Raw genomic sequence first — 26,956 nt, forward strand, 5'->3', positions numbered from 1 at the left:
TTAAACGAAACGAAGGTGAACGGCGTCGTTCCCGCAGCTCTCTTGATCATCTTGAATCTGTCTGGCCGACTCCACCAAATCGGTGTTCCAGTTATCCATCTCAATCACTTGAAGCGTCGCGATTTCCCCAATTTCTTCGGGAATCCCTCGCAGATTCGGACACCGAAGAAGCACCAACCGTTTCAGCCTTGGAAAATGACTGCTCTCCGTCACCCAATCCCTCAGATTCGATCCGCTTATCAGCAAATACCTGAGCTCGCAAAACCCCCCCTCACTCGTCTCCCACTCCACGCCGTTGCACGCGAAATCCCTCAGTTTCACCACTTCAAGCCACGGCAACGACCCCACAATCTTCATGTGCTTCCATGGAAGCTTCAGACCGCTCAGAGTCAACTTCCTCAAACTCAGCGGCAGTGCCCGCAGTGTCAACTCCCCCGGATAAGGCAAGCTGTGGTGCATCTTCAGCTTCAGATTCTCCAGGAATCTCAAGCACCCAATGTTCTTCAGCTGCTCCACATACATTATGCTGTACACATGAGACTGCTCCTCGTTTCGAATCTCCGTGTGGAGATACTCCCCCCGCGTGTAGTAAAGCCCCAACTTCTTCAGATTCGGAATCTTCTGCAGAATCTCCGCGCTGCAGCTGAAATTTATTGCCAGCGAGAGCGTCAGCAGATTCTCCAACGCCGCCGTCGCCCCCCTTTGAAACAGGCGCAGGCCGGAGCAGAACACGAGATGCCTCAGCTGCGGCATGTCCCAAATCTCCGGAGGCAGCTGCTGCGGCATCCTCCATACCTCCACGGCCAACGGCACAAAATACCCGCGATACTTCCTCGGACCGATGATCAGTGTCTGAAGATTCTGAAGATTCGATATGGCCCCCGGAATGGTGAAGGTGTAGTCGAAGGCCAGGTATCGCAAATGGAAGAGCTCGAACAGCTCCTCCGGTAGAGAGAAGACGGGCGAGTTATCATTCTTGTAGTCGTAGAAGTATTCATAGGCATTCATCAGATCAAGAATCCTCAGCAATCGGAAACATCGCACCGAGCATTGCCTTCCTCGTCCTCGTCTTCTCTCCTCCAAACATATTATAGTACGGATGGTGCAGCCTTGGAGGGAATCTAGGTCGGAATGGATGACGCTTAGGCGGCGTGGAATCTTCAGTGATGACGCATATTTAAGCCCGCGAAGCTGCAGGAGAAAATCCTGTTCGCGGGCTTTTCTGATGCACATCTCCCTGAGGAGATCGTGGATGCTCAGGCTCTTGATTCTGCCATTGGACTTCCTCTGTGTGACCAAAACAAGACTTCGCTTCACCAGATCCTCCAGATACTCTTCTGCCGTCTCTTCCAGGCTTTTATACCGCTTTGCTTTTAGAAATCCTTCAGCTACCCATAGCTTGAACAGTTTGGAAGCGCGCATATCATAGTATTCCGGGAAACCTGCCATGTAAAGGAAACACGGCTTCAGATGATGAGGCAGGTGGGCATAGCTCAGAGATAGTATCTTGTCAAATTGCTCATCATTCTCTGAGATGACGGAGTTCACATTCCTCGCGACATTGTTCCACCCGGATTTTGTCTGGTCGAGAGCCAGAAGCCCTGATATCACAACGATCGCCAGGGGCAGGCCCCTGCAGCTCCTGGCGATCATCTTCCCGGCATAAGCCAGTTTATCATCAGGGCAAAAACCTTGTCTGAACACCTTCTGCTTCAGCAAACTCCAGCTCTGATCTTCATCCAACAAGCGCATGAAATGGATGTGGCCAGCTACGTCCACCACGTAGCTGGCCACATCCACCAACCTCGTGGTCAGTATGATCCGACTTCCATTACGATCGTCGGGAAACATCAGCCTCAACTCGTCCCACGCCTTGGTACTCCACACATCATCCAGAACAATCAGGAATCTCCGACACTTCAACTTCTGGAACACGTGATGCTGCTGCGAGTCCCCTTGCGCTAACTCCATTGACGCCAGAAGGCCCGAAGTGATTTCCCGGACGTTGTAATCTTGTGATACTGTCACCCAAGCACGAATATGGAAACGCTCCATGATCAATGGATCGTTGTAGGCGTTTACGGCGAGCGTAGTCTTGCCTATGCCTCCCATACCGGCGATTGGGATGGTCTCCAGCGGAGACGCCGGCTCTCCGCAGAGCCGGCGCTTTATTGCCATCAGTTCGCCGTCGAAGCCGACCATGGCGTCCTTGCGGATGGGCGCCACAGTCGACGACGATGAGCTGGGTCCGCTGGAGCAGCCTGCGCCGCCGTGCGTGATGGTGCTGTTCTTGATCGCCATCATCGCCTCGGAAGCTGACTCGATTTCTCTGCCTGCTTTCTTCAGCTCGTGAAAATGGTGGCGACGGAATATTCCGTCGTTATCCTTTGCCTTTGCCTGTTTGGATTTGGACGCGGATAATGAAACAACGTTGGACTTGAGGGATGCGTAGCGTGATTGGATCTGTTCCAATCTCCCCCGCAGCTGGCGTTTGAGCTTCGATTTGGAGTGGTTGAGCAGTGCATCCGAGAGCAGGAACTCGATTGTGTCTTCGGCGAGGTGTGCTGCGTCTTTGATTCTTGCTTCGGTGGAGCTGTTGGGTTTGTCGGGGAAATCTTCAAGGAATTCTTGCAAGGAAATGACGTGTTTGTGGATGGATGTGAGTTGATCTATTACTTGAGGGGAAACGGAATCATGGCGATTGCTTGTGATTAGGTCTATAGTTTGGGCAAGTGAAACCAGAGCAGCATAAGCCATCTCTGGGAATTAAGAGAGAGAAATGAAGGGTGTGAAGATGGAGGGGAAGAAAATCGACTAAAGCCCTGCGAAAATCCTCTGGTCACCAATGCATTTCATTATTTTGGTGGGGTTAAACCAATAGTACATCCAACGTTTGTTGCTGTTAACAATTTTATTAAAACATAATACTATTATTGCATATATTGTTGCTGTTAACAATTTTATTAGGTCTCTACTATTGTTGTTGTTAACAATTTTATTATATCGGTAAGGGTTAATTACATTAAAACTCATAAACTTTGTACTGATTTTCAAATTTTTCATGAAATTTAAATTTAATCTAAAATTTTATAAATTTAATAGGTGGATCAATTTTACCACAATTTTTGTCATCGGTGAACTCCGAGGTGACAAGGCGCTTACATGACATTTAATTAAATGACATCGTTTTATTTATCTATCGAAACTAAACCGTTTTATTCCCAAATAACAGAATACAACGTCGTTTCCATTCTATTAAAATTAAAATCGATTGCCATAATCCTAACCAAGTAATTCTGTTTGGCCAGAAATGAGAGGTGGTCGACACCGACTTCACTGCATTTGACTTAGTAATAGAGGGAGTTGAAGGCGGCAACAACTGGCGGTGGCCTTGCTGTTGGACGTCTGGTCGAGTGAGAGAGAAGAGAGGTATGAGGAGAGTTATTGGTGTCGATGGTGGCAGCGGGGGCAATTGCTATAGTTATTGCTGCCAATTGAAGAGTTGTTGGTGATTTACCAATTCGAGTTGGTGGCAGCAAGCATTGCACATGAGCTCCACTTCACCAATTGGAATGTTTATTTTCCTTAAGTTGTCGCATGTTGGTAATCTATTCCTCAGTAATCTCCAAGAAGTGACTCTTGCCTTCTGAGGAACCGGAGAGTCCCACATTTTCTGCATCATTTCTTTGCTGAAACTCGTTTGTGTTGCAGTGTTCCTTGAGTCTTGAATGATGTTGTAGGCTGATTTTGTTGAGAATGACCCGTCCTTGGTTGCACTCCATAACTATGAATCTTCCTTTCCTGCGATAGGTACATCAGTAGAGATAGTAACAACAATGTCGTTAGTCATCGCTCTCTCCCTCTCAAAAAGATCTCGTCTCCATTTCAGATCCCACACCCAGCTCCCCTCCACCCACCTTCCAACGTCACTAACAGTTGCCTCCTTATTATTGCTAAGGTGAAACAATCTGGGGAACTCTAACTTAAGCGGTCTCGAGCCCACCCAAATGTGCTCCCAGAATTTTGTATCGCTTCCACTTCCCAACTTTTTCCTAATATTGTTGCTGAACCATTTCTCCGAATGTTTGGCTCCAATGGTAAGAACTCTAGACCACCACCCGGCTCTATTTCTGCTTTTCCCTGACGTTTTCATCCCCTCTTCCCCCCACTCTAATTCCCCTCTTCACGAGATGCCCAAAGACTGAAGAGGTTTGGATAGGAGTGCAAAGATGGCTGGGCGTTCACACTCCGCGACCACAAGGTACGATTGAACATTTCGACGTGTTTACTAACTTGGGGAGGAAAAATAGTTCGAAGTTTCTTAGGGCTCTTTGGATCTGTACCACTTGGTTACTTTGGAAGAGTCGCAATGAGAGCAGGTTTGATGGAAAGAATTGGGAAGTTCAAAGCTTGATTGGGGAGATAAAAGTAAGACTTTGGAGTTGGAACATGATTTTTAAATTGAATGAAAAGGAGGTGTGTTTCTCCTCATGGATGTCTGGATCAATTTCAAGTGTAATTGTGTAACTTCTTTCGGTACCACTGGTACCAAGTGTTTGAATAAATTTTCTTTCTCTGATAAAAAAAAAAGTTGTTGTGTCGATAGTGGTGTGAATTCTAAACGACATCATATTACACCAACTAAACGATGTCGCTTTATTTACTCGTTCGTCAATTCCATGTCATATTTTCAGTAGCTTAAAACATACCATATCAGCTTTTCATTTGGGAATTTATGATAATTATGGTAAAATTGAACGATTTATTAAATTTGTAAAAATTCAGATAAAATTTAAAATTTATGAAAAGATTGAAAATCGATGCAAAGTTCATGAATTTTAATGTAATTAATTCATTTATAAGAATATCAATTTTCTTTTCTTACATTGTTGATAATAGGGCTGTAAACGAGCCGAGCCGAGCAGAGCCGAATACTAGCAGGCTCGAGCTCGGCTTGTTTAAATATTCGGGTGTTCGAGCTCGGCTCAAGCTCGATTCGAGCTTTTATCTTGATGATCGAGCTTGGCTCGTCATCCACTTACTAAGCTCGGGCTCGGTTCGAGTTCGGCTCGGGTGATGCTCGATAATATCGAATTCGAGCTTGAGCTCGAGCTCGGCTCGTTAGATGTTTGTATTATCGTATATATGGTGTTCAAGCTCGAATTTGTTATAAATTTAAGAAAATATTCTTAATTAATATGTTACACGAGTTCGAGTTCGAGTTCGACTCGTTTAAGGCTCGTGTACTAACTCGATTGAAGGCTCGACTGAAGGTTCGTGAACAGGCTCGCGAACAATCGAATTCGAACATGTTCGCGAGCTCAACGAAGCCGAGCACTGTCAGGCTCGAGCTCGGCTCGATAAAAATTTCGAGCTCGAAATTGGGCTCGAGCTCAGCTCGTTTATTATCGAATCGAGCTCCGAACAAGCTTTTTTCGAGCCGAATCTCGAATATCTTACGAGTAGCTCTGTTCATTTATAGCTCTAGATTTTAATCAATCTGATCATCGGTTATCGAAATGAGTTATAAAATCTCTAAATCATTTTCTCAATCCTACATCGATTTAATGTCAGAGTTCCACCTTGAACAGTTACAAAATCTTAACTTCACAACATCAAATTAAATGTGGGACTAGGAAATTGGTTTGGAAGGTTATGCATTTCAAGTCAAGTAGATTTCGGCCACGGTCTCAATACCATCAAAAAATGAAAATTTGTCTTAAATAATGAAACGAATGGGAGTATAAAATAGGAGTTTTTTATCTTCAATTTTTCTCTTTTCTCTTAATTCTTTTACCAAATTTTATATCTTCCTTTTTCTTTGATCTGTTTTGGTTCTTTTCAAAAATCATTAACTTTGTTTCATAAAAAATATTCAATATGAATGTTAAATTACAAACTATGAGAATATCTTTAATTCGGTGTAAAAATTATAAAAAATGAATTTAAAATGAATAAGTTATGATCATAATGTGCCAAAATTAATTTTTGTATCCGCTCTCATTTATCTATAATGTTAAACATCATACTCTCTTTTTTATTTATTTTCATTTGTTGGTGAAGAAAAATTACATAGTTTACATGATTGCTTGATTATAATAATTTTAAATTTAAATATTTTTAAATTATAGTTAATATAATTAAGAAGAATGAAATTTGTATTAATCTTAATATCAATTTGTAAATAAAAAATTAGTTATATATCCTAATATTAAAATTCAAAATATTATATAGATTTATTTAATTATGAATACAAATTATTTATTTATTTATACAAATATAATTGTTGTTATTTTTTTCTTTTTATATTATTTGTATTTTTTTATCTTTTAATTAGTTTTGGCTATTTAACTTTGAACTTTTAAATAATAATACAATTTGAACTATTAAGAGTCCAAATTGTTATATTAAATGACAATTATTAATTTTGTTATATATATTGATGGTTTAGTGTTATTTTTTCAAAATGAAATTGACTTAAATTATTTGCCTTACAATCTATAAATTTCATTATTTTTATACGTATATTATACAATATCTTAATAAATTTAATTTTTTATTAAATACTATTTTAAATTAAATACTAGTAATATTTAAATTAATATGACATTTTCTTATTACCAATTAATTTAATTGATAAATAAATACTATTTTGATCTGTATATCGTACGGAAGGATGTAATAATTAGTCTAGTGTTGATGATTTGGTGACTCATCCTTTGCCCTTGGCCCAATTAGAATGCGGACAAAATAGCCGGCAACTTTATTCTAAGATGATGGTACTATATTTTTTCTTTTTTGAAAAGGGCTAAGATGATAATATGAAGAAGACAGAGACAGTCACTCCTCACTACTGAGGGATTTAATTAAAGAAAGATAGGTGACCGCCAAAAGGGTAGAAAAAGGAGGATAAACCAACCAAAATTTCTTCCTTTCATCAAAGAAGACGACAACTGTCACAATTCATAAGAATTCAATATGCATACATTTTGAGATTACAAAATATCTGCGAGACATGTTAATAGGGTCATAAGATATCTATATTGGAAATTAAACAAGCATTTGATGGTATGTTTATAATTTTGAAAAATAAGTAGTCAATTTAGTTTGATAATATGATTTTGTGACAATTTTACTCAACATTCATTAATATATTATTTGAACTTAATAAATCGAACTTGAATTGAAAGTGAACCCCATAACACACGATTGACGATAAGAGAAACGAAGTTGTTTCTAATTCCATAGTGGATAAATTTGTCTTTAAAAATAATATAATAATTGCTTAAAAAAATTAATATAATAATTTAAAAAAAATTATCACGTAGCCATTGATTATATGATTAAATCAATTTATCACCTCTAATAATACAGAACGAAGTTGTTTCATTTACACATTAGCAGTCGCGTGTCATCTTTGATTGATAATTGTGTTTATCGATACTAGTAAATAGCCTGTCGAAATTCGACGGGATTTATTATTATATAAATTAGTATTATTTCCGTGTGATACACAGACATACCTATTTAATTAAAATAGTAATAAACTTATATTTTTTAAAATATTATGTTTAGAAAATAAAATTTTATAAGTTACTTATATTATTATATAAAATAACTATAATAAAGATGGTAGCGTTTAAAATGAAGATGAAACTATCTTATAGCTGGAGGCGTACCAAATGAAGGACTAAAATCTTGCCAAAATATTTTTATCTAATGATTATTATAATTATCTACATAAAATTTTCATCAAAATATCTAGATATTTTTCTTTCAAATTTTCAATTAGTCTTGAAAGGATTTTTGAAACTTTTAAATACGTTTTACTGATTTGCATTTCACAACATATTATTTTGAGATAATATTTAAGAGATAAAAAATTAATTAATACTATAAATTATAGTGTCATGATTATGTTATAATTAACTTGGTGCGATTATAATTGATACACAACTAATCTTAAATGTTCATTTATTTTATGCTTACTAACTATTCGTTCATAAAGAAAAGAAAGAATATATAAATAAATAATTTTGTGAAAAGTCAACATAAAATTATAAATCTTGATCAATGATAATATTTTACTCCCTCCGTCCCACTCCAAATGTCTCATTTTCTATTTTGGGTTGTCCCACTCCAAATGTCTCATTTCTTTTTTTGGTAATACACACTCTCTCTCAATACTTAATATTTAAACAATTTACACCAATCCACTTTATCTACTTTATACCCACTCTATCTACTTTATATACATTTCTTAATCTCCGTGCCCAAAAGAAATGAGACATTTGGAGTGGGACAGAGAGAGTAATAATTTTATTTAGGTTTACTAAATATCATATATACATTAACTGGAGATTTTATGATCGTTTTAGACAAAAATACGCCATTACATTTTTCATTGAATAAACATGTAACTGAATATTGTATATACGCTCTGAAAACATTTTATGATCGTTTTAGATAAAAATATGTGATTACATGTTTAATTAAATATGTAGGTAACTAAATATTATATATACATTAACTGAACATTTTATGATCATTTTAGACAAAAATATGTTGTTACATCATTAAATAAACATGCAATAATAGTCATATAAGATAGTGTTGAGCTACAATTCCATTTTGAATAAGAACTACACAATAAAAACATGAAAATGTGATATATTGTATCGATAGAAAAAGTATAACAAAAAAAATATCTGTATAATCTAGAGTAGATGAAATGAATAAAAAAATTAGAAACAAAAAATTATTTCTAAAAAGAGTAAGGTAATTTTTGGCGGGAAAATATAACTTAGTACTATTTTTGAAAGTGGTTGTGCTTTTATATATATAGAATATAAATAGATTTGAATTAAATGTCTTATGAAATATATATCTAAGCAGAATATTGATCTATAAAAATTTAAAAGAGAAACTGCAACATTTAGTTAAATTTTACCTTAAATTAGATGTATATGGTTGCAATCAGTCACTGGAAAAAAATATCAACAATAACTTCAACTTACAAAATCTTAATAATTTATTAAATTTATAAATTACTTCATAATCTTTCGAAAATTCATCATATACCATGTTAGTTATTGTTTCATGTGTATGACCACTCCCATCACATATTAAATCTTTAGATATTTTCGAAAGAGATTGTCCATGACTCTTGTTTGAAATTTAGTGAAATTTGATGGACTCATAATCATTTTAGCAATAGGAAACTTCTTGTCCGCTTTATTTTTCGAAATGAGTATTATTAGTCTAGTGTCCTTGCAAAGTTCATTCGATGGATCAATATTTCTGAGAAGCGTGATTATGCATGCTAATATGATTTATTAAATTATATTTTGAGATTAATAGTAAAATACTTATAATTCCATGTTCTTAGTTAACTTGAGAACTTGACATGTGTTTTTAAGTGGGCACGGTAATATCCCGATTTTTTCATAGAACAATTTTAGATTAATTTTAGAATATTTGATGAAAATTGAAGGAATTCAGAATTTATTTGAACTTAGAATAAATTAGATAAGAAAAACATGTACTATTGTTAGTTAATTAGTAGGATTTCATTTACTATGATTCTCAACTTTCCCATCTTTATAATTGTTATGAATGGTTTTCAAATACAAATTTATATACTCTGATATCTATGATAAAGGATGTTGAATGAACAATTTTTCAAATAAAATTACACACACACACAATATATATATAGTTATATGCAATATACATTGCTAATTAGTCATTTAAAATTAATAAATAAAAACTATCTATATATATGTGTGTTATAGGGGGGCGGTTATTCAATAAATCACCCTTATTTTAAGAATTACGAACCAGTAAAAGACATGAATTTTATGTATAACACGCATGAATAAACTGTATAAAGGTATGAATTGCGAAAAATAATTTTTTGCTACCTTTGGGATTCGAACTCAGGACCATGAATTTATCCAACAAAATGATGAATCAACAGCCCTTAGATCTTGATGATCTAAGGGCTGAAAATGGTTCCTAATTTATATTCTAGAATAAAAACACTCTTAAGTGTATAAAATATAAATGATTTTCAGCCCTTAGATCATCAAGATATACGGTTGATTCGTAACCCTTTTGGATGAATTCGTGGTCCTGGGTTCGAATCCCAAAGGTAGCAAAAATTTATTTTTCACAATTCGTAACCATGTTGAATGAATTCGTAACCCTGTTGGATAAAATTCGTACATTAAAAAACGTTTATATTTATATTTTAAGAAGTGTTTTTACTGTAGCCCTCCCCTATATATATATATATATATATATATATATATATATATATATATATATATAGGGAGAGGTTCAGGAAAGAACCATAAATAAAAAAAGAACGGAGAACCATTTTCAGCCATTCGATCATCAAGATCTACGGTGGATGCATCATCTTGTTGGATGAATGCAGATCCTGGGTTCGAATCCTGAAGGGAGCAATTTTTTTTTATTTTTTTGAGTGCATTAATTTTAACAGCGAATGCATTAATTTTTACAGTGAATGCATTAGATTTGATGGTTCTCCCGTTCTCACAAATAATGTAGTTCTCTCTAGAACCACACCCTATATATATATATATATATATATATATATATATAGGGAGAGGTTCAAATAAGAACCACTAAATAAAATTATAACAGAGAACCATTTTAAGCCATTCGATCATCAAGATCTACGGTGGATGCATCATCTTGGTGGATGAATGCAGATCCTGGGTTCGAATCCTGAAGGGAGCAAAATTTTTATTATTTTCGGATGCATTAAATTTAATAGCGAATGCATTAATTTATATATTAGATGCATTGATTTTAATGGTTCTTATGTTCTCACGATAAGTGTGGTTCTCACTATAACCGCACCCTATATATATATATATATATATATATATATATATATATATATATATATATATAGGGGAATGCTAAAATAAGAACGCTTCTTAAAATATAAATTAGGAACCATTTTCAGCCCTTAGATCATCAAGATCTACGGTTAATTCATCACCTTGCTGGATAAATTCATGGTCCTGAGTTCGAATCCCAAAGGTAGCAAAAAATTATTTTTCGCAATTCATGCCTTTATACAGTTTATTCATGCGTGTTATACATAAAATTCATGCATTTTTGCTGGTTCGTAATTCTTAAAATAAGGGTGGTTTATTGAATAACCGCCCCCTATATATATATATATATATATATATATATATGGAAGAGCTAAAATAAGAGCATTTCTTAAGATATAAAATAAGAATCATTTTCAGCCTTACATCATCAAGATCTACGGTTGATTCGTAATCCTGTTGGATGGATTTATGGTCCTGAGTTCGAATCTCAAAGGCAGCAAAAATTTATTTTTCACAATTCATACCTTTATACAACGAATTCATGCGTAGAATGCGTGTTCTACATAAAATTCATACATTAAAAATTGTTCTTATTTCTTATTTTAAGATGTGCTCTCACGGTAGCTCACCCCTATATATATATATATATATATATATATATATATATATATATATATATATATATATATATAGGGAGAGGTTCAAATAAGAACCACTTATAAAATAAGAACGGAGAACCATTTTAAGCCATTCGATCATCAAGATCTACGGTGGATGCATCATCTTGGTGGATGGATGCAGGTGCTGGGTTCGAATCCTGAAGGGAGCAAAAAAATTATTTTTTTTGGATGCATTAAATTTAATAGCGGATGCATTAATTTGTATAGCAGATGCAGTAATTTTATTGGTTCTTATGTTCTCACGATAATTGTGGTTCTCACTATAACCGCACCCTATATATATCGCATAGTAATTATAAATCATGACTAATCAAACTTATACCTAAAAATTAAACTTATTAGTTATAAAATAAGACAAAATGAGCAATGTCGGTGCGTATAAAATTTTGATAAACATAATTAGTAATTAGAACCTTTGATGTTACTTTATAACTCGAATTTCATTTTTTTTAAATTTTAAATATTAAGTATATATTTTTTTAATTGTTCTATTTATAGTAGTATGAGTTATAACATATCAATCTATATATAAATGTTTATATAAATTTTTTAATGTATAGAATTTGATTATAGAGGGAGATTGATTAGAGTTGAAAAAAAATAAGAATTATCCACATAGGATAGGTTTTATTTTGCTATTATATATATATATATATATATATATACTAGAAATCACTTTCTAACTAAAAAAATGATACGAATTCTTACGAATTCGATCAATTGAATTTAAAAAATGTGTTAATGATTTATTAGGTTAAAATTATGTATTCCCGGATTAAAACTAGTCTATATATTCTGTTTATAAATTTGGGAATTACTTAATCAAGATCTTGACTGCTCATCTAATTGTATGAATATCATCCAAGATTTCCCAGCTAGAAAATTGTGACATAGGGTGGTTGCGGAAAACATTTGAAACAATTGGACTTACCATGACCCTTGAATATTATTTAAAGATCAATATCACTAGCTTGAATATTTGACTTGTTGCACATTACATATATCAATATTAACGATCAAGATATTAATAGCTTGAATATTTGACTTTGTTGCACATATATCAAGATATTAATAGCTTGAATAGATTGGAAGATTCCCAACTTTGTATCATTTTCAATGTCTCCCTTGAACAAATAAGAATTTGCTTCTTCATAGAGCTTTTGCAGAACTTGTAGAGCAAAAACATATTCTTCTTGAATTACTGGATAAAACCGCTAGAAATTCTGAGATTTTTGAACTTGAATAATATTATAAGCAATCTAAAATCTTGTTAAAATATTCCAAATACTTATCAGTTCCACTTATCTTGACATATTTGCTTTAGGCACAGAGATTAAGAATAAATGATTAAGAGTGTAAAGTGAATAAGGACCACTATGTTGAACTCTTTTAAAAGGGCCAGGGAGCAGACTTCTTTTGAGCACCGTCTCCTGCCAGTCGAAGGCCAACATCATTGGTTTGCTCCTTCTCCCAACATTATTTGTGTTGATGTGGATGTGGCATATATGGCAGAAGAAGCAGTATTGGCATGGGGTTTATTCTGCGGAACGCTTCGGGAAGACCGGTCACAGCGGGATGTCAAAAGATTGGATTTACACCCACGGTTCTTCTTGCCGAACTCCATGCAATTTTAGTGGCGGTGGGCTTTTGTTTGGAGAATGACACCGGTCCGGTGGTTGTTTACACAGACTCTCTTTTGGCGATTCATGTTTTACACGACACTTACCATGGCTCCGAGTCTTTATGCGATGAACTTTGGGAGGCTTTTGCTCATGCGCGGAATTTTATTGTTTTGGACTTTCTTCACGCTAGACGTGAGGCTAATTGAGCTGCTCACGAGCTTGCTTGTTTTTCTTTGTCTTCTACTGATGATGTTGTTTGGAAGGCCGGTTTTCTTAATTGGCTTCTAGACATTGTTGATTCCGATTTGAATTAATATATGGCACGTTTTCTACCTTAAAAAAAATTATGTGTAGAGATGGTAGGGACCATATACTATTTTTGAAAAGTGTCATTATAAATGAGACAAACTAAAAAAAAAAAGTGTGTGAAGATTAATGGGACGGAGGGAGTACAACACAAGAAACAATGTTCGACTTTCATCAAAACATTATAGAGAAAAATAATTCACTAAAACAGTCTGATTAGATGAAAATTGGGGCCGAGTCTAGCTGACTTTATTTTTCTAAATGACAAGGGAAATTTGCAAGTTCGGTGACTATTTTACCAATGATCAATCTTAATTTTGGTAGAATTATGAATCATTTTTTTTTTTTTGAGAGGGGTAGAATTATGAATCATTATTTTGTGAATTTTCGTATTTTTTTCATTCTCATTTGAAGGGTTTACTGCTTAAATTGTACCCTTCAACATGCTGATGCGAACCGGGACTCACAAAATTGGATTTCTCGATTCCAAAAAGTTAAGTGTGAGCATTTATAATATTCTAGAAAAAAAAAGTGTGAGCATTTTAAAAAATAAGGAAAGGAATAAAATAAAAAATTGAAATAAATATGTTAGAAATGGGCTTCGACCTAATTATTATTGCTTGTTACTCGGCCCAAAAAATACTACAAGTCCGTACTTGTGCATACCACCTCAATTTAAAATCAACTTTTGTACTAAAAATCAATATTTACTACGAAAATCTCGTGCTAAACATTGACGGACAAATACCAGTATATATTTGGATCGCTAAAAACTCACAAAAGGGGATATTTTATCAATTAGTTACAATTTGAATAACAAACGTATTAAACTCAATAATAATCTACAACTTTATATGATATTTCCTTCATTCTACATGCTTAGCTATCTTAAATCCCTATTCGACATTGAAAATATATTAAAGTCCAACAATTTATGACCTAAATAAATGGAGTAATTTAATGTGTGAATGAACTAAATTATCACTGTGTGGCCCCTCACAATGTGGCTGATTGGCTTTTTTTGCAAACACTTACAAGTTTTTTGGGACTTCACCCTTGAATTTGACATTATTTCGTTCAATCTGGTAGGGGTTTGTTCAACCCACCCAATAATTTTGTGATAACGGGGTTCCCTGTCAAACTGTTTGTTATTCACTGTTGCGTTTGGATATGAATAGCTAAATATAACTAGTGGGTGTTACTACAAATGAATAGTAACCTCTTTTTAATCGGATTTGAGATGGGTAGTAATATATTTAAAATCTTCAGCCTCATATGAATAGTAAATCACTTTTAGTAGTCTTCATCGACTAAAGAATCTGTATCAAAGGATACACATGATGCTTATTTCCAATAATATTTTATTTTCAATCTTTTTTTTGCCTTTACCAATTAGAGTGTGTTTACTTTGATAGAAAATGTTAGAAAAAGTATATTTTCCATCATTTTCACATGTTTCCTATGATGAATAATTTTCTTCGGGCAGGCTGGAAAATTTATTCGGGCAGCCCCTTTTTCACTCATTTTCTCACAAATGTTGGATAATATTATCCTATTGGGAGGGTGTGAAAATATTTTCCAACATTTCAATTTGTTTATCAATCTATTTCTAACAAAGTAAACACATGATAAAAAAAGGAGAAAAAGATAATATTATCTCACATTTTCTTATCAATCATTTTCAAATGAAAATTTTACTACCAAAGTAAACACACCCTTAAAGAATTACTATGAAATGATTAGACGTAATTATATTTTTTAATATTTTTTTTGTGTCAAATAATTTTCATATATTTGATGAATTTATTGTGGTGTGTGTATATATATATATATATATATATATATATATATATATATATATATATATATAAACTAAATAGATAGTTTTAGGCAATTCAACTAATATCCAAGTAGACCACGCGGATCTCTTGATTGATTTTTCAATCTTACATGATTTAGTGTATAATGAAATTTTAAAAAATTTACATGTTAGTTAAAATATATATATATATATATATATATATATAGGATAGAGTTCTATGGAGACAATAAAAAATTCGAAGAACGAAGACCAAATCCTGTGCGTCGATCTTGGTATATCCAAGGGTGATGATTAATCTGGTGAAGATTTGATATTTTCGTTAATTGTGATAGATATAGGCAATCAAATCTTTTATTTATGGAATATTCTTATTTCCATCCTAGTGTTCGTAGAAAATACTAATAAACATACTAATGTTCGTTAATATGTTCGTAAAAAAACAAATGAACATATTAATTTTCGTTGATATGTTCGTAAAAAATAAATGAACATACTAATGTTCGTCGATATTTCGTAAAAAAATAAATGAACATACTAATGTTCGTTTATATTTTCGTAGGAAAACAAATGAACATAATAACATATTATGTTCATTGACGGATCAGGTCCCAGAACAGGAAGTTTCAGAATTTCTGGGATTTATTCAACGTGATCCCAGATTTCAGTGGATTTAATTAACCAATATTTAATTACATGAAAAATCAAATCAGAAAATTACATGAACCGTTAGATTAAGCAAGATCGACGCACAGAATTTGATCTTTATTCTCTATGTAGGGGAGTGGCCTCCATAGAAGCTAACCATATATATATATATATATATATATATATATATATATATATATATATATATATATATAGGAGCGCACTCTAGTGAGACCCTTTATTTTTCGTGTAACATGAGTACAATGAATAAGATATATAATACTAATGAACAAAACGTATATCTAATGAACAAGATGTATATATTGATGAAAAATAAAAATTAAAAAATTCGTACTGAATAAGACATATATACTGATGAATAGGGCCGTATATACTGATGAACAATGCAGTATATACTGATGAATAACAAAATTCAAAATATTCTGCTCCCTCCAGGATTCGAACCCTGCGAAAAAAAAATCACCCTCCAAATACAATATCAGCCATATGATTGATAAAATAAACGCACCAGATCGTGCCCTAGATCTCACTAAAATTAGGGGGTTTCATTGGAGCGGTTCCCTATATATATATATATATATATATATAGGGAGAGGTTCAAATAAGAACCACTAAATAAAATTAGAACAGAGAACCATTTTAAACCATTCGATCATCAAGATCTACAGTGGATACATCATCTTGGTGGATGAATGCAGATCCTGGGTTCGAATCCTGAAGGGAGCAAAAAATTTATTATTTTCGGTTGCATTAAATTTAATAGCGAATGCATTAATTTATATAGTAGATGCATTGATTTTAATGGTTCTTATGTTCTCACGATAAGTGTGGTTCTCACTATAACCGCACCCTATATATATATATATATATATATATATATATATATATATATATATATATATATATATGGTGGGGTTAATATAGAAACCCCCCTTAAGATGAGAACTAGGAACCTAATCTAAACCATTCATTTAGAAAAAATAGATGGCTGAGATTAAATTAGAGATGCACAATTAAATTAATATTTTTAATGTAATTAAATTTGAAAGGGTAAAAATGTAATACAGTAATTATTTATTCTCACGCTTCTAATTTCAGTTTCATTTGTGACTTTCACCTAGGGCTTGGAAATAGAGAGCAGCCGACTTCCTTGCTATCAAATCTGCCGATCTGCAAAAAATTGGACGGAGTCGGAGGAGAAATTGAACTCCCGGTGTATCTCTGTCATTTTCGCTTTCACCTAGGGTTTAATAGAAAAGGGGCGGGTGGTTTATCTGGAAAAGGAGGCGACGTGGGTGAGGGATTTTTCACCGCCGGCAACCTCTGTGCAACCAAGTTTCCGGAGGTTGCGGGCGTTTTGAGTGCCGGCCTGTGCTTGGCGACGGGGAACTGTGCAAGTCGAAGGTGTTTCCGGCGTGTGTGGGAGATTTGGTCGCCGGTCTGTGGAAGGCGGCGGTAGAGCGATTTAGTTAACGTATTTTTTACCGGCGACTCAACACAAGGCGGCGGCGTGCATCTCTAAGTTTCACTACCGGCTTCGACGGAGTCCGGTATTTCAATTTTGCGACAACTCTTCACCCTTTCAAATTTAAATTGCACAGTTGTTGGATTTAGGTGCACACTTTGTTGAGTTTTTTTATTTTCGTTGGTTAATGTTAGGGCTTGTTGAATATAACTTCAAATTTGATATTATTAGCACAAAAAATTGTTGGATTTTGATCAATATACCATGTGTTTCGAAATTTGTTTAATAAAATGTGAAGTTGCATAGTTGTTGGAATTTGTTGAATATACACTGTGTTTCAATATTAGTGAACTGTAATTTTTTTAAATGCATAGTTGAGTGAAGCAGTTGCATAATGTTAATTTTGTTTGTGAATCGAAGTCCATGATACATAGTTGCATAGTTGGGTGAATCGAAGTCCATGATACATGAATAGAAGCGGATGTCACATAAATTTTTTAATTAGTTTGATATTTCTGAGGGTGCATAGTTGCATAGTTGAATGATTCAAATTTTTTAGATGCATAGTTGAGTAGTTGCATAGATGCATAGTTAGATGAGATTTGTTAGCTAACAAGCAACTGTTAGGTTGTCCTGCACTTTTCCGACGCCTCACTTGTGAATTGATGCATTGGAAATTGCTACTTGCACAGTTGAAATCTGTTATTGCACAGTTGAAATTTGTTGTTGCATAGATGAGAGTATTGTGTTGTTCGATATTGTGTTTTGTGTGGAATAAAATTCTTTGTTGTTGCATAGATGCGAGTATTGTGTTGCTCATTTATTGTATTTTGTGTGGAAAATGTTATACTTTTTATTTGAATTTAAATATGAGTTTGAATATGCATAGAGATGTGGTAGTGTGTGCACAATTTAGATGCGTGGGAAATATATATATTAGTTTTGTTAGGATTTTGAATGTAAGTTTGTTGTTGCGGGAAATACGTGTTAGTGTTTATGTTTGCACAAAAATTTCTTAGTTGCACAGATGGTAACGTATGCGAAAAATGATAGTCAATTTCCTAAATATGAAAGTAAAATTCTTGTTGCATTTCTGGAGGTTACTAGTTGCACGAAATAGTGTACTCTAAGTTGTTGTTTAGAAATTAGTTATTTTTAATAATAAATTAGAATGATGTTCATATACTAAAAACATTATATAAGATCATCTTATTAAGATTGGAGATCGATGAATGAATAGTGTTCTTATTTGCTAATAATATTGTTCTTGTTTGTTACATCATAAGAGGCTCACGAATGGAGTTCTCATTTACACATAATAGTAGTTTTGTTTGCACAAAATGGTGTTCTTGTTTGAAATTATATAATGTAATATAGGTAAAACAATTGAAATAGATATTGAACATGTTACTGTTAATGAAAAAGGAAAAGACAAAGCATGCAAATCAGAAGTAGAAACTGGAGCTAAGTTTTTAAACCAAATAAGTGTGTTATGTAAAATAAACAATTTATGCAAATATTGATCTTGATATTATAAATTTGTTTGATTTTTAGATTTAAAAAAAAAAAAACTATAATGAGGAGTGCTTCAAGGATACTTGTGCGTTGGGTGATTCTGATGATGATTTAGCGGATGATCAATTGAAGAGAAAGAAAAAAAAGGTTGCTACACAAGAGGCTGAAATTAATACGAGTGAAGGCAAAAAATTTCAAATGCTTAGATCACGAGGGAACCCTTTTTATTTGCACAAATTAATCACCAGCCTGAATGAGGCCCATAAAGAAGTTGCTAGAGGAATTGAGTTTGGTCATCTCTTGGATCTGCAACTGAATGAACTTGCATAATTACCACCTTTGTATTGCACATCCGAATGTATTTGTTTATTGCATTATATATATATAGTTATCTGAGTTGCATTATTTCAATATTTTAATGATATTGTCTTGTAAAGTATTACTAATAAACATATGAAAAATGAGATCATATAGCAAATAGTATTGAAAAATTAAAGACTTTTGAAGATTATCAATCTTAATATAATTTTGTAAAAAATATCATGTGCAACTTAATAACAAGTAGAATGCATGATAGCCTAACATACCGGGCAATATTTTCAATACGACAAGTTGAAAACAATGATAGTTAAACATATTGTGCAATATAATTCTAATATAATTTTGTGTAGCACATGCAACTTATCAATAAAAATAATGCATGAAAATTCAACACACTGTGCAACATAATAAATTAATTTCAATTTTTCTATGCAACTTACAAATAAGTGGAATGCATTAAAATTCAACATACCGTGCAACATGATTTTTTCCCAATACTACGTGCTATATGATATCATTTTTCATATATTTACTATTAGTAATGTACAAGACAATATCATTAAAATTCTTAAATAATTGTTATGTGCAACTCAGATAACTATATAATGCGACAAACAAAAACAGATACATTTGGGTGTGCAACACGAAGGTGTTAATTATGCAAGTTGAATCCATTGATGTGAAGACCTATGAAATTAACATAAACTTTACGCACAATTTGTTTAAGAAGAAACTGAAAATCTAACATAAATATTGAAGAGTAAAATAGCCAAACGTAGATGACATCAGAAATCCCTTTAAAATCTCACACTAGTATAATTAAAAAATAAGTTAAATTACAACACTATGATTTAATGAATACAAAAAGAAAAAAAAGACGTTGGTTTTAAAATGGAGGGAGAAAGAAAAACGGAGTCTTTAATTAAGAATATTGTAAAAGACATAATTAACCTTCTACTAATTAAAAAGACCAAAACACGGTAAAATTAAACTAATCAAAATTAGTTAGGCGGTTTTTTTTTAGAATAAATCCTAACCACTAGATCTAAAATTTAAAAGGCCAAGATTAGGTTCCTAGTTCTCATTTTAATAGAGGTTTTTATTAGAACCTCTCCCTATATATATATATATATATATATATATATATATATATAGGGAAGGGCTAAAATAAGAGCATTTCTTAAGATATAAAATAAGAATCATTTTCAGCCCTTAGGTCAAGATCTACGGTTGATTCGTAATCATGTTGGATGGATTTATGGTCCTGAGTTCGAATCTCAAAGGTAACAAAAAATTATTTCTCACAATTCATACTTTTATACAACGAATTCATACGCGTTGTACATAAAATTCATACATTAAAAATTGTTCTTATTTCTTATTTTAAGATGTGCTCTCACGGTAGCCCACCCCTATATATATATATATATATATATATATTATTTTAAAAATGATTCTGTAATATATAATGAAGAACAAAGTTAAAAATTAAAATTATTATTTTTAAAATTGAAAGAGCTGTGATGTTAATTAGTTAACAATTTTTGCTAGTGCATGTTCAATAATTTTACTTATACTCCCTCCGTCCACAATTTAAAGCCATACTTGCTCTTAATTTTTTGTCCACAAATTAAAGCCATATTATGCTTTTTGCACTATTTTACTCTTCTTCTTTTCCTATATTTACTACCATTTGCCACTAATGGACCCACCTTAAAACATCTTTATCATTTTTATATTCTATATTTACTACAATTTATCACTAGTGGACCCACTCACAATACCTTTATCACTTTAGTCAACTATCTTTATCACTTTAGTCAACCACCCTTATATTTCATTTACATCACTTTTTTTCAGCTTTCTTAGTTTCCATGCCCACACTAAAGTGGGGCTTTAAATTGTGGACGGAAGGAGTATTAATTTTCGTCAATTTCTGAAGGACTACATCAAATTGTAAGTCAAGATTTGTCAAGCATGTTAAAAATCAAACAAGAACACTATTGAATAGCTGCAAAATTACAAGATATGCTATTAGATACTCCCTTCATCTCAGCTTTTAATATCTATTTGAGAGTGGCATGAATTTTGATAAAGTGGTTGAATGTGTTGTGAGTGGAATAAGGGTCACACTTTTTATGCGTGTGTTAAAATAATTAAAGGAGCAAGGGTCTCACCTACTTTTACTAGAAATAGAAATGGATTCCAAAATGTGGAACGCCTAAAAAAAGAAATATCAATATTAAAAGTTGGGACGGATGAAGTGCATGTTTGGATAATTGAATCCAAATATAAGTATCATCTAACATGTCTCGACCCTTGAGATTGATCTTGAAAGAATGACTAATCCATAAAACATGCGGTGAGATGTGATGCAATAGCCAAGTGAACACGAAGGATGATACAATATCACAGAATGTATCATGCAATAAGAAAGAACAATACACAAAGAATAATAACCCAGTTCGGTTAAACAACCTACGTCTGGGGAGCCTTGCCCTAGAAAAAATATCCACTATGAAGTTAAGATATACTCCCTCCGTCCCATTATTTATGGGACGTTACTGTTCGGCACGGAGATTAAGAAGAGTAGAATTAAGGGAATTAGATGTTTAGTGTTAATGTTAATTAAATAATCATCTCCATCTCCTCAGCCTAAATTCAACCGACAGTGAAGCATCGCTGACTTCCCTTTTCCGGCGATGGCGACTTTCCCAAATCCGGCGCCGGTGACTGTCCCAAAAAAACCAAATTTCAAAATCACCAAATCCACAAAATTTCAAAAATCAAATCTCAAAACTCCAAGTTCGAAAGAAAACAAGAAAAAAACTACTGAAAATAAAATTTGACGTTGGGAATTGTTCGATCTGCTTGCTCTTGAATGCCCTCCCATGGCCACGAACTAGTGTTGCCATGGGCTAACCAGGCCCGCCGGGCCGACCCTGAATCGGCCCGAAAGTCAATTGTTCGGGCTGGGAACGTTGACCACGGGCCGGTTCAGGGTCGGAACCGCCAGATGATAAGGGCCGGTTAAGGTTCACGGTTCTCTCGGCCCGCGGCCCGCCGGGTCGGCCCTGAACCGCCGGGCCCGGCGCGAATTTGAATATCAATACCTTCTAATACACCTTGATCCATCAAACAATACATAAATTTTCGTATTAATTTGTTGTATATATAACTCAAATTGAACGATAAAAATTCAAACACGGCTACACACCCGGTCCCTCTCATGAGCCCTTCAAGTCTTAAATTGCCTTATTGGAGCAAGGTGATAGGTGAACCATATACATCCCCCCCACCCCCCACCCCACCCCACCCCTCAAAAACACACATATATGCGCAACATGTATCTAACTACAATTTTTTTCTGGTGTTCCCATTTCCATCTCTCTCTCTCTCTGTATATATATATATATAAACACACACACACACATTACCGAACTCATTTCTTCCCCAAATTAAGAAGCCAAGTAATTAACATGAACGAGTGGCGATCCGATGAGAGAAAATGGTGCTTTTTTCATCCTACAGAAATGGTGGTGGGAATTTGTGCACTCTGCTTGAAAGAGAGGCTCTTGCCTTTAGCTGCACCCAAGAAAAACTCTCTAAATCTTCACAAAACTACAAAGACATCACCCTCTTCTTCTTCTCTCACTAAAATCTTTGCTCTCACAACTTTGCTCAATCGTCTCGAGATTAAACATCACAAATCTTCTGCTCAAGATCACTACTGTTGCCGCACCTCATCATCCAGTCAAGATGGTAATTAATATTTTTTATTTTTTAAGAAAAAATATTGTTTGTGTTGTCGATCAAGAAGGTTAATTTTGCAGGAAAAGGACAATATTAATTAATTTTTTGCATGGTTTTTTTGTTGAATTATGTTGGATCAGCGTTGGAGCTATATTCTGATCTTGTATCGTATACGTGTTTTATTTTTTTTAAGTACATATAAAACGTGAACGAGTAATTAAAAAATAAAAAAAAAACATGAAAAAATGAATTTGTTTTACATTAATATGAGGTAACATTAATTGGAAAAGTTCATCTTATTTTTGGTGTCTTTCAACGGTATATAGGAGCAGAATGTACGTAGATTGCCCTAAGTTATTTGGTTGATTAGCTGAGTGAGTAATTATGAGCAGACATGAAAAATATATTGTGATATTTATATTTATAATAGGGTAAATAATATAGAAAGGATCGTGAGAAAAACTTGAATTTATTTACAATATTTTATTAGCCAATCTGGGGCAAGTTTGATCAGAATATTTGAATCTCATTTTGCACTCAATTAATCAATATAAGTTAATCAATATGAGTACTATTCTTTTTAAGGTAAATTAATCAGTATAATTATATTAATGATGTGCGCATTGGTAATAGTAAAACTGAAATATAATACTAAAAAATTTCGCATAATTAGTATGTATACGAGGATAATTTTATAGGGACCCTTGGAGGTGGGCAAATGGGATCCTTTGTCCCGAAATATAGTGTGTACCACGTGTACCACTCTTTATTTCTTTATATTTTTAAATTATTTTTATTCAATTTTAATTTATTATATTTTTATATAATATAAAGATAATTAACAAGGGTTCACTCATCCATTTAGGGTTTATAATTATTTTTTTATATTTATTTGAATTAATAATAGATTATTTGGGTTCATTAATTCAAAGTTAGGGTATATAATTTTTTAAAATTTTAATTTTTCAATGATAAATACTAATTAGAGTTTATAATATAATAATAATTTTTATTTTTATAAAAAATAATTTATAAAACAAAGAAATGAAGACAATATTCTGGGACAGAGGATCCCATCTGTGGAGTTGGGGGGTTTACAAGATTAGTACGAGAATGATTTTGAAAGGGGCCCTTTGGGGCCAAACTTAGTATCCACAACTTCACTTCAAAAATAAATTAGTTATTACATAATCTCTATGATCTTTCTTGTCTAAATCATTACATAAATACTATGCATGAAATTAAATATATATGTGTGCAGTTGACGTACTGCACATATTTTTGTATCCAACGGTCCCTTCCCTTGTTTTTGTTTTTTACTTTTAGTACTATTACGTTAGAGTTATTACGAGATTCTAAAATGTATTGACGATTACAGAGTCATTTATATCGATGAAGTTTGAAGACAACGGCATTGCCTCGTGGGAAAAGGAAAAATGTTCTAAAATATATCACGATAATCAATGCGAGATATCGTATGATGATAAGAAGATAAAGAGTTTGGTGCTGGAGCATGCAAAACCACGAGGGACGCTGAGGTGGCGAAGGCGGATTGGCCACATATTCCAGCTCATCAGATTGAAGAGGTCCAACAAAGGCAATATGTGCCATGTGGGCACAAAGCATCGGAAGAGCATAAGTCTAAATACTATTGACAAAATGTAGATGAAACATCCTCATCATTGAGGTTATATTTACATTTCGTTTAGGGCTGGTTTGGTTTTCAGTAAAGGATTATATATGATAATTTGTAATCAGGATATTTAGTTTGGATAATGACAGATTATTAATACTGAATTGATGTTTGTTATCATGGTTAAATACAGAATATCCTAGTTTAAGTTAATCATAGGGGGAAGTGGTATTATTAATCCTAAGAAATCTGGATTAATAATACTGGGTCGTGGGATTAAACCGGGTCATCCGCATTATTACTAAATGGAGTAATACTAAATACTAGACTGATCTGTATTAAATTAGCCAATATCAAACACACCCTTAAATGATTGCCATTGAGGAAACAAGTGATTGGAATTGAGAATTGTTTTCATGAGATTAGGGAACTTTTTTAAAGAAAAATATCACAATTTATTTGAATGAGAGGCTAAAAAAGACACACTATGAGTACACAACCTTTGTATATAGTAATTTGCAAATCACATGTTTTGTGAAAAAAATGTCATAAGTTTGGAAATGTGTATAAGAAAATTCTTAATATTTCAACATTTTATCAAATGTCACTGGACCAAAATTTCAACATGGAATTTATAACATAGCATGTCGAAGTTCCACGTGTACATTCACTTTGATAATTGGATACACATCGCTCATGGGATGAGATCTAGTGTCCCACAATTTTATGTGTGCCACTGTGTTCCATTCTTATATCTGTTATTTTAAAAATATTTTTTATAAAAATAAAATTTATTATGATACTATGAATTATATTTAATTTTTATTTTAAAAAATTAAATTTTTTAAAAAGTATGTACCATGACTTTGAATTTATTAACCTATTATTAACTAATAAAAGTGAAATTAAATGATAAAAAATAATTATATACCCTAGATTGATGGAATAAACCCTAGTTAATAATCACAAAATTAAACTAAATCATATAAAATTGAAATTGAAGAAAAAATATATAAGAAAATAAATAAAATTAAAAGTGGAACACAAAGTGGGACATAAAGTGTGGTACACTGAATCTCATTTCATCGCTCATGGGTTTCTGATCGATATTGATCCAATGCCAATTGTTTTAAATAAATTAAAAGAAATTTTAGAATTTTTACATTCTTGCGAGGTTATTATATTTTGCAGGACATGCCAAAGTCCAGATAGTAAATCAATAATAAACTTTTGAAAAATCATGCTAGCTAGTTATGCAAGGGGAAATATTTCCTTAACTTCTTATCCCCTACAGCTAGTATCTTATAGTAATAATCATAATTAATTTATGTAGATGCAACGAAATATGTGATGTAACTTAACTTTATACCCAAATAATTGTTCGAATTTTAGTGATTTTACTATAAGAAAATAAAGAAGGGCAAGGGACCGGGCTTATCCTAGCTAGCTAGTTGTCCTCTTGTTGTCTTCTTGGAAAAAAAAAATTGATTTCTCGTAGTTGAAACAATTAAGATGATAAAACATGGTTTTTTTTCTTTCTTGAAAATCTTCTTTATACATTAAAAAAATGAGTGAATTGTTTTTATTCTATAGCGCCAAAGATTCTTGATCATAAAATTTTCCTTTTTATCCCCACAATTGCAAAATGGGAAGCATGTGCAAAAGTACTAGCATAGTTGTCTTTGTTTAGTTATATCATTGAATAGTAACAAAGAGGTTTGTTTGTAGGGCACTATGTCCCCTTTGTTGCCTCTAGCTAACTATGGGGCATAACATAACCACCCACTCTCTTAGTCTTGGATCTTAAGAAAAGGCTCTTTATTTAATTTAGAATAATTGTACTTTTTATGAGGTTGTTTAATGGTCAATTATATTAATTTGCACGATCAAGCGCAATCTGTCAATAAGACACTTTTCTTTCAATCAATAAATCGATGGCTTGAGTTATTTAAAGAATTAGTGTATGAATGTATTTTTATTTCTTTGATAATAACATAATTTGTTTAAAAACAAAATAAAAAAAAACATTGTCAATACTTGGTCTACCATGTTCTTAAGTGCAAGTCCGATCATGTATTGTATTATTGAACTCAATATTTATAAGAATAAAAAAACTAGATGCATTCCTTTGGGCTACGTATGAACCAATAAACATTGATCGTAGTTCATTTAGAATATATAATGTAATTATTTATTAACTCAATAATTAATAATAAAAGTACTATTACTAAACTGCAACATCTCATATATATTTCATTTAAGGATGATCTTATTATTGTGATAATTCTTAAAAGCAATA

At 32.9% G+C, this 26,956-nt stretch overlaps 1 protein-coding gene and 1 long non-coding RNA gene across 2 annotated transcripts; one reads left to right on the plus strand and one right to left on the minus strand.

Annotated features, from left to right (window-relative positions):
* On the minus strand, nt 1-2,757 carry LOC131007673 (putative late blight resistance protein homolog R1B-12). Its single transcript, XM_057934608.1, has one exon. The coding sequence runs from the start codon at nt 2,755-2,757 to the stop codon at nt 1-3; it is 2,757 nt and encodes a 918-aa protein (XP_057790591.1).
* Nucleotides 2,758-22,548: 19,791 nt separating this feature from the next.
* On the plus strand, nt 22,549-24,821 carry LOC131023902 (uncharacterized). Its single transcript, XR_009101559.1, has 2 exons — nt 22,549-23,033; nt 24,403-24,821. It is a non-coding gene; the product is annotated as an uncharacterized LOC131023902 (long non-coding RNA).
* The last annotated feature ends 2,135 nt before the right edge of the window (nt 24,822-26,956 follow it).

Source organism: Salvia miltiorrhiza, chromosome 1 (genome assembly GCF_028751815.1).
Source record: "Salvia miltiorrhiza cultivar Shanhuang (shh) chromosome 1, IMPLAD_Smil_shh, whole genome shotgun sequence".
Classification (NCBI taxonomy): domain Eukaryota; kingdom Viridiplantae; phylum Streptophyta; class Magnoliopsida; order Lamiales; family Lamiaceae; genus Salvia; species Salvia miltiorrhiza.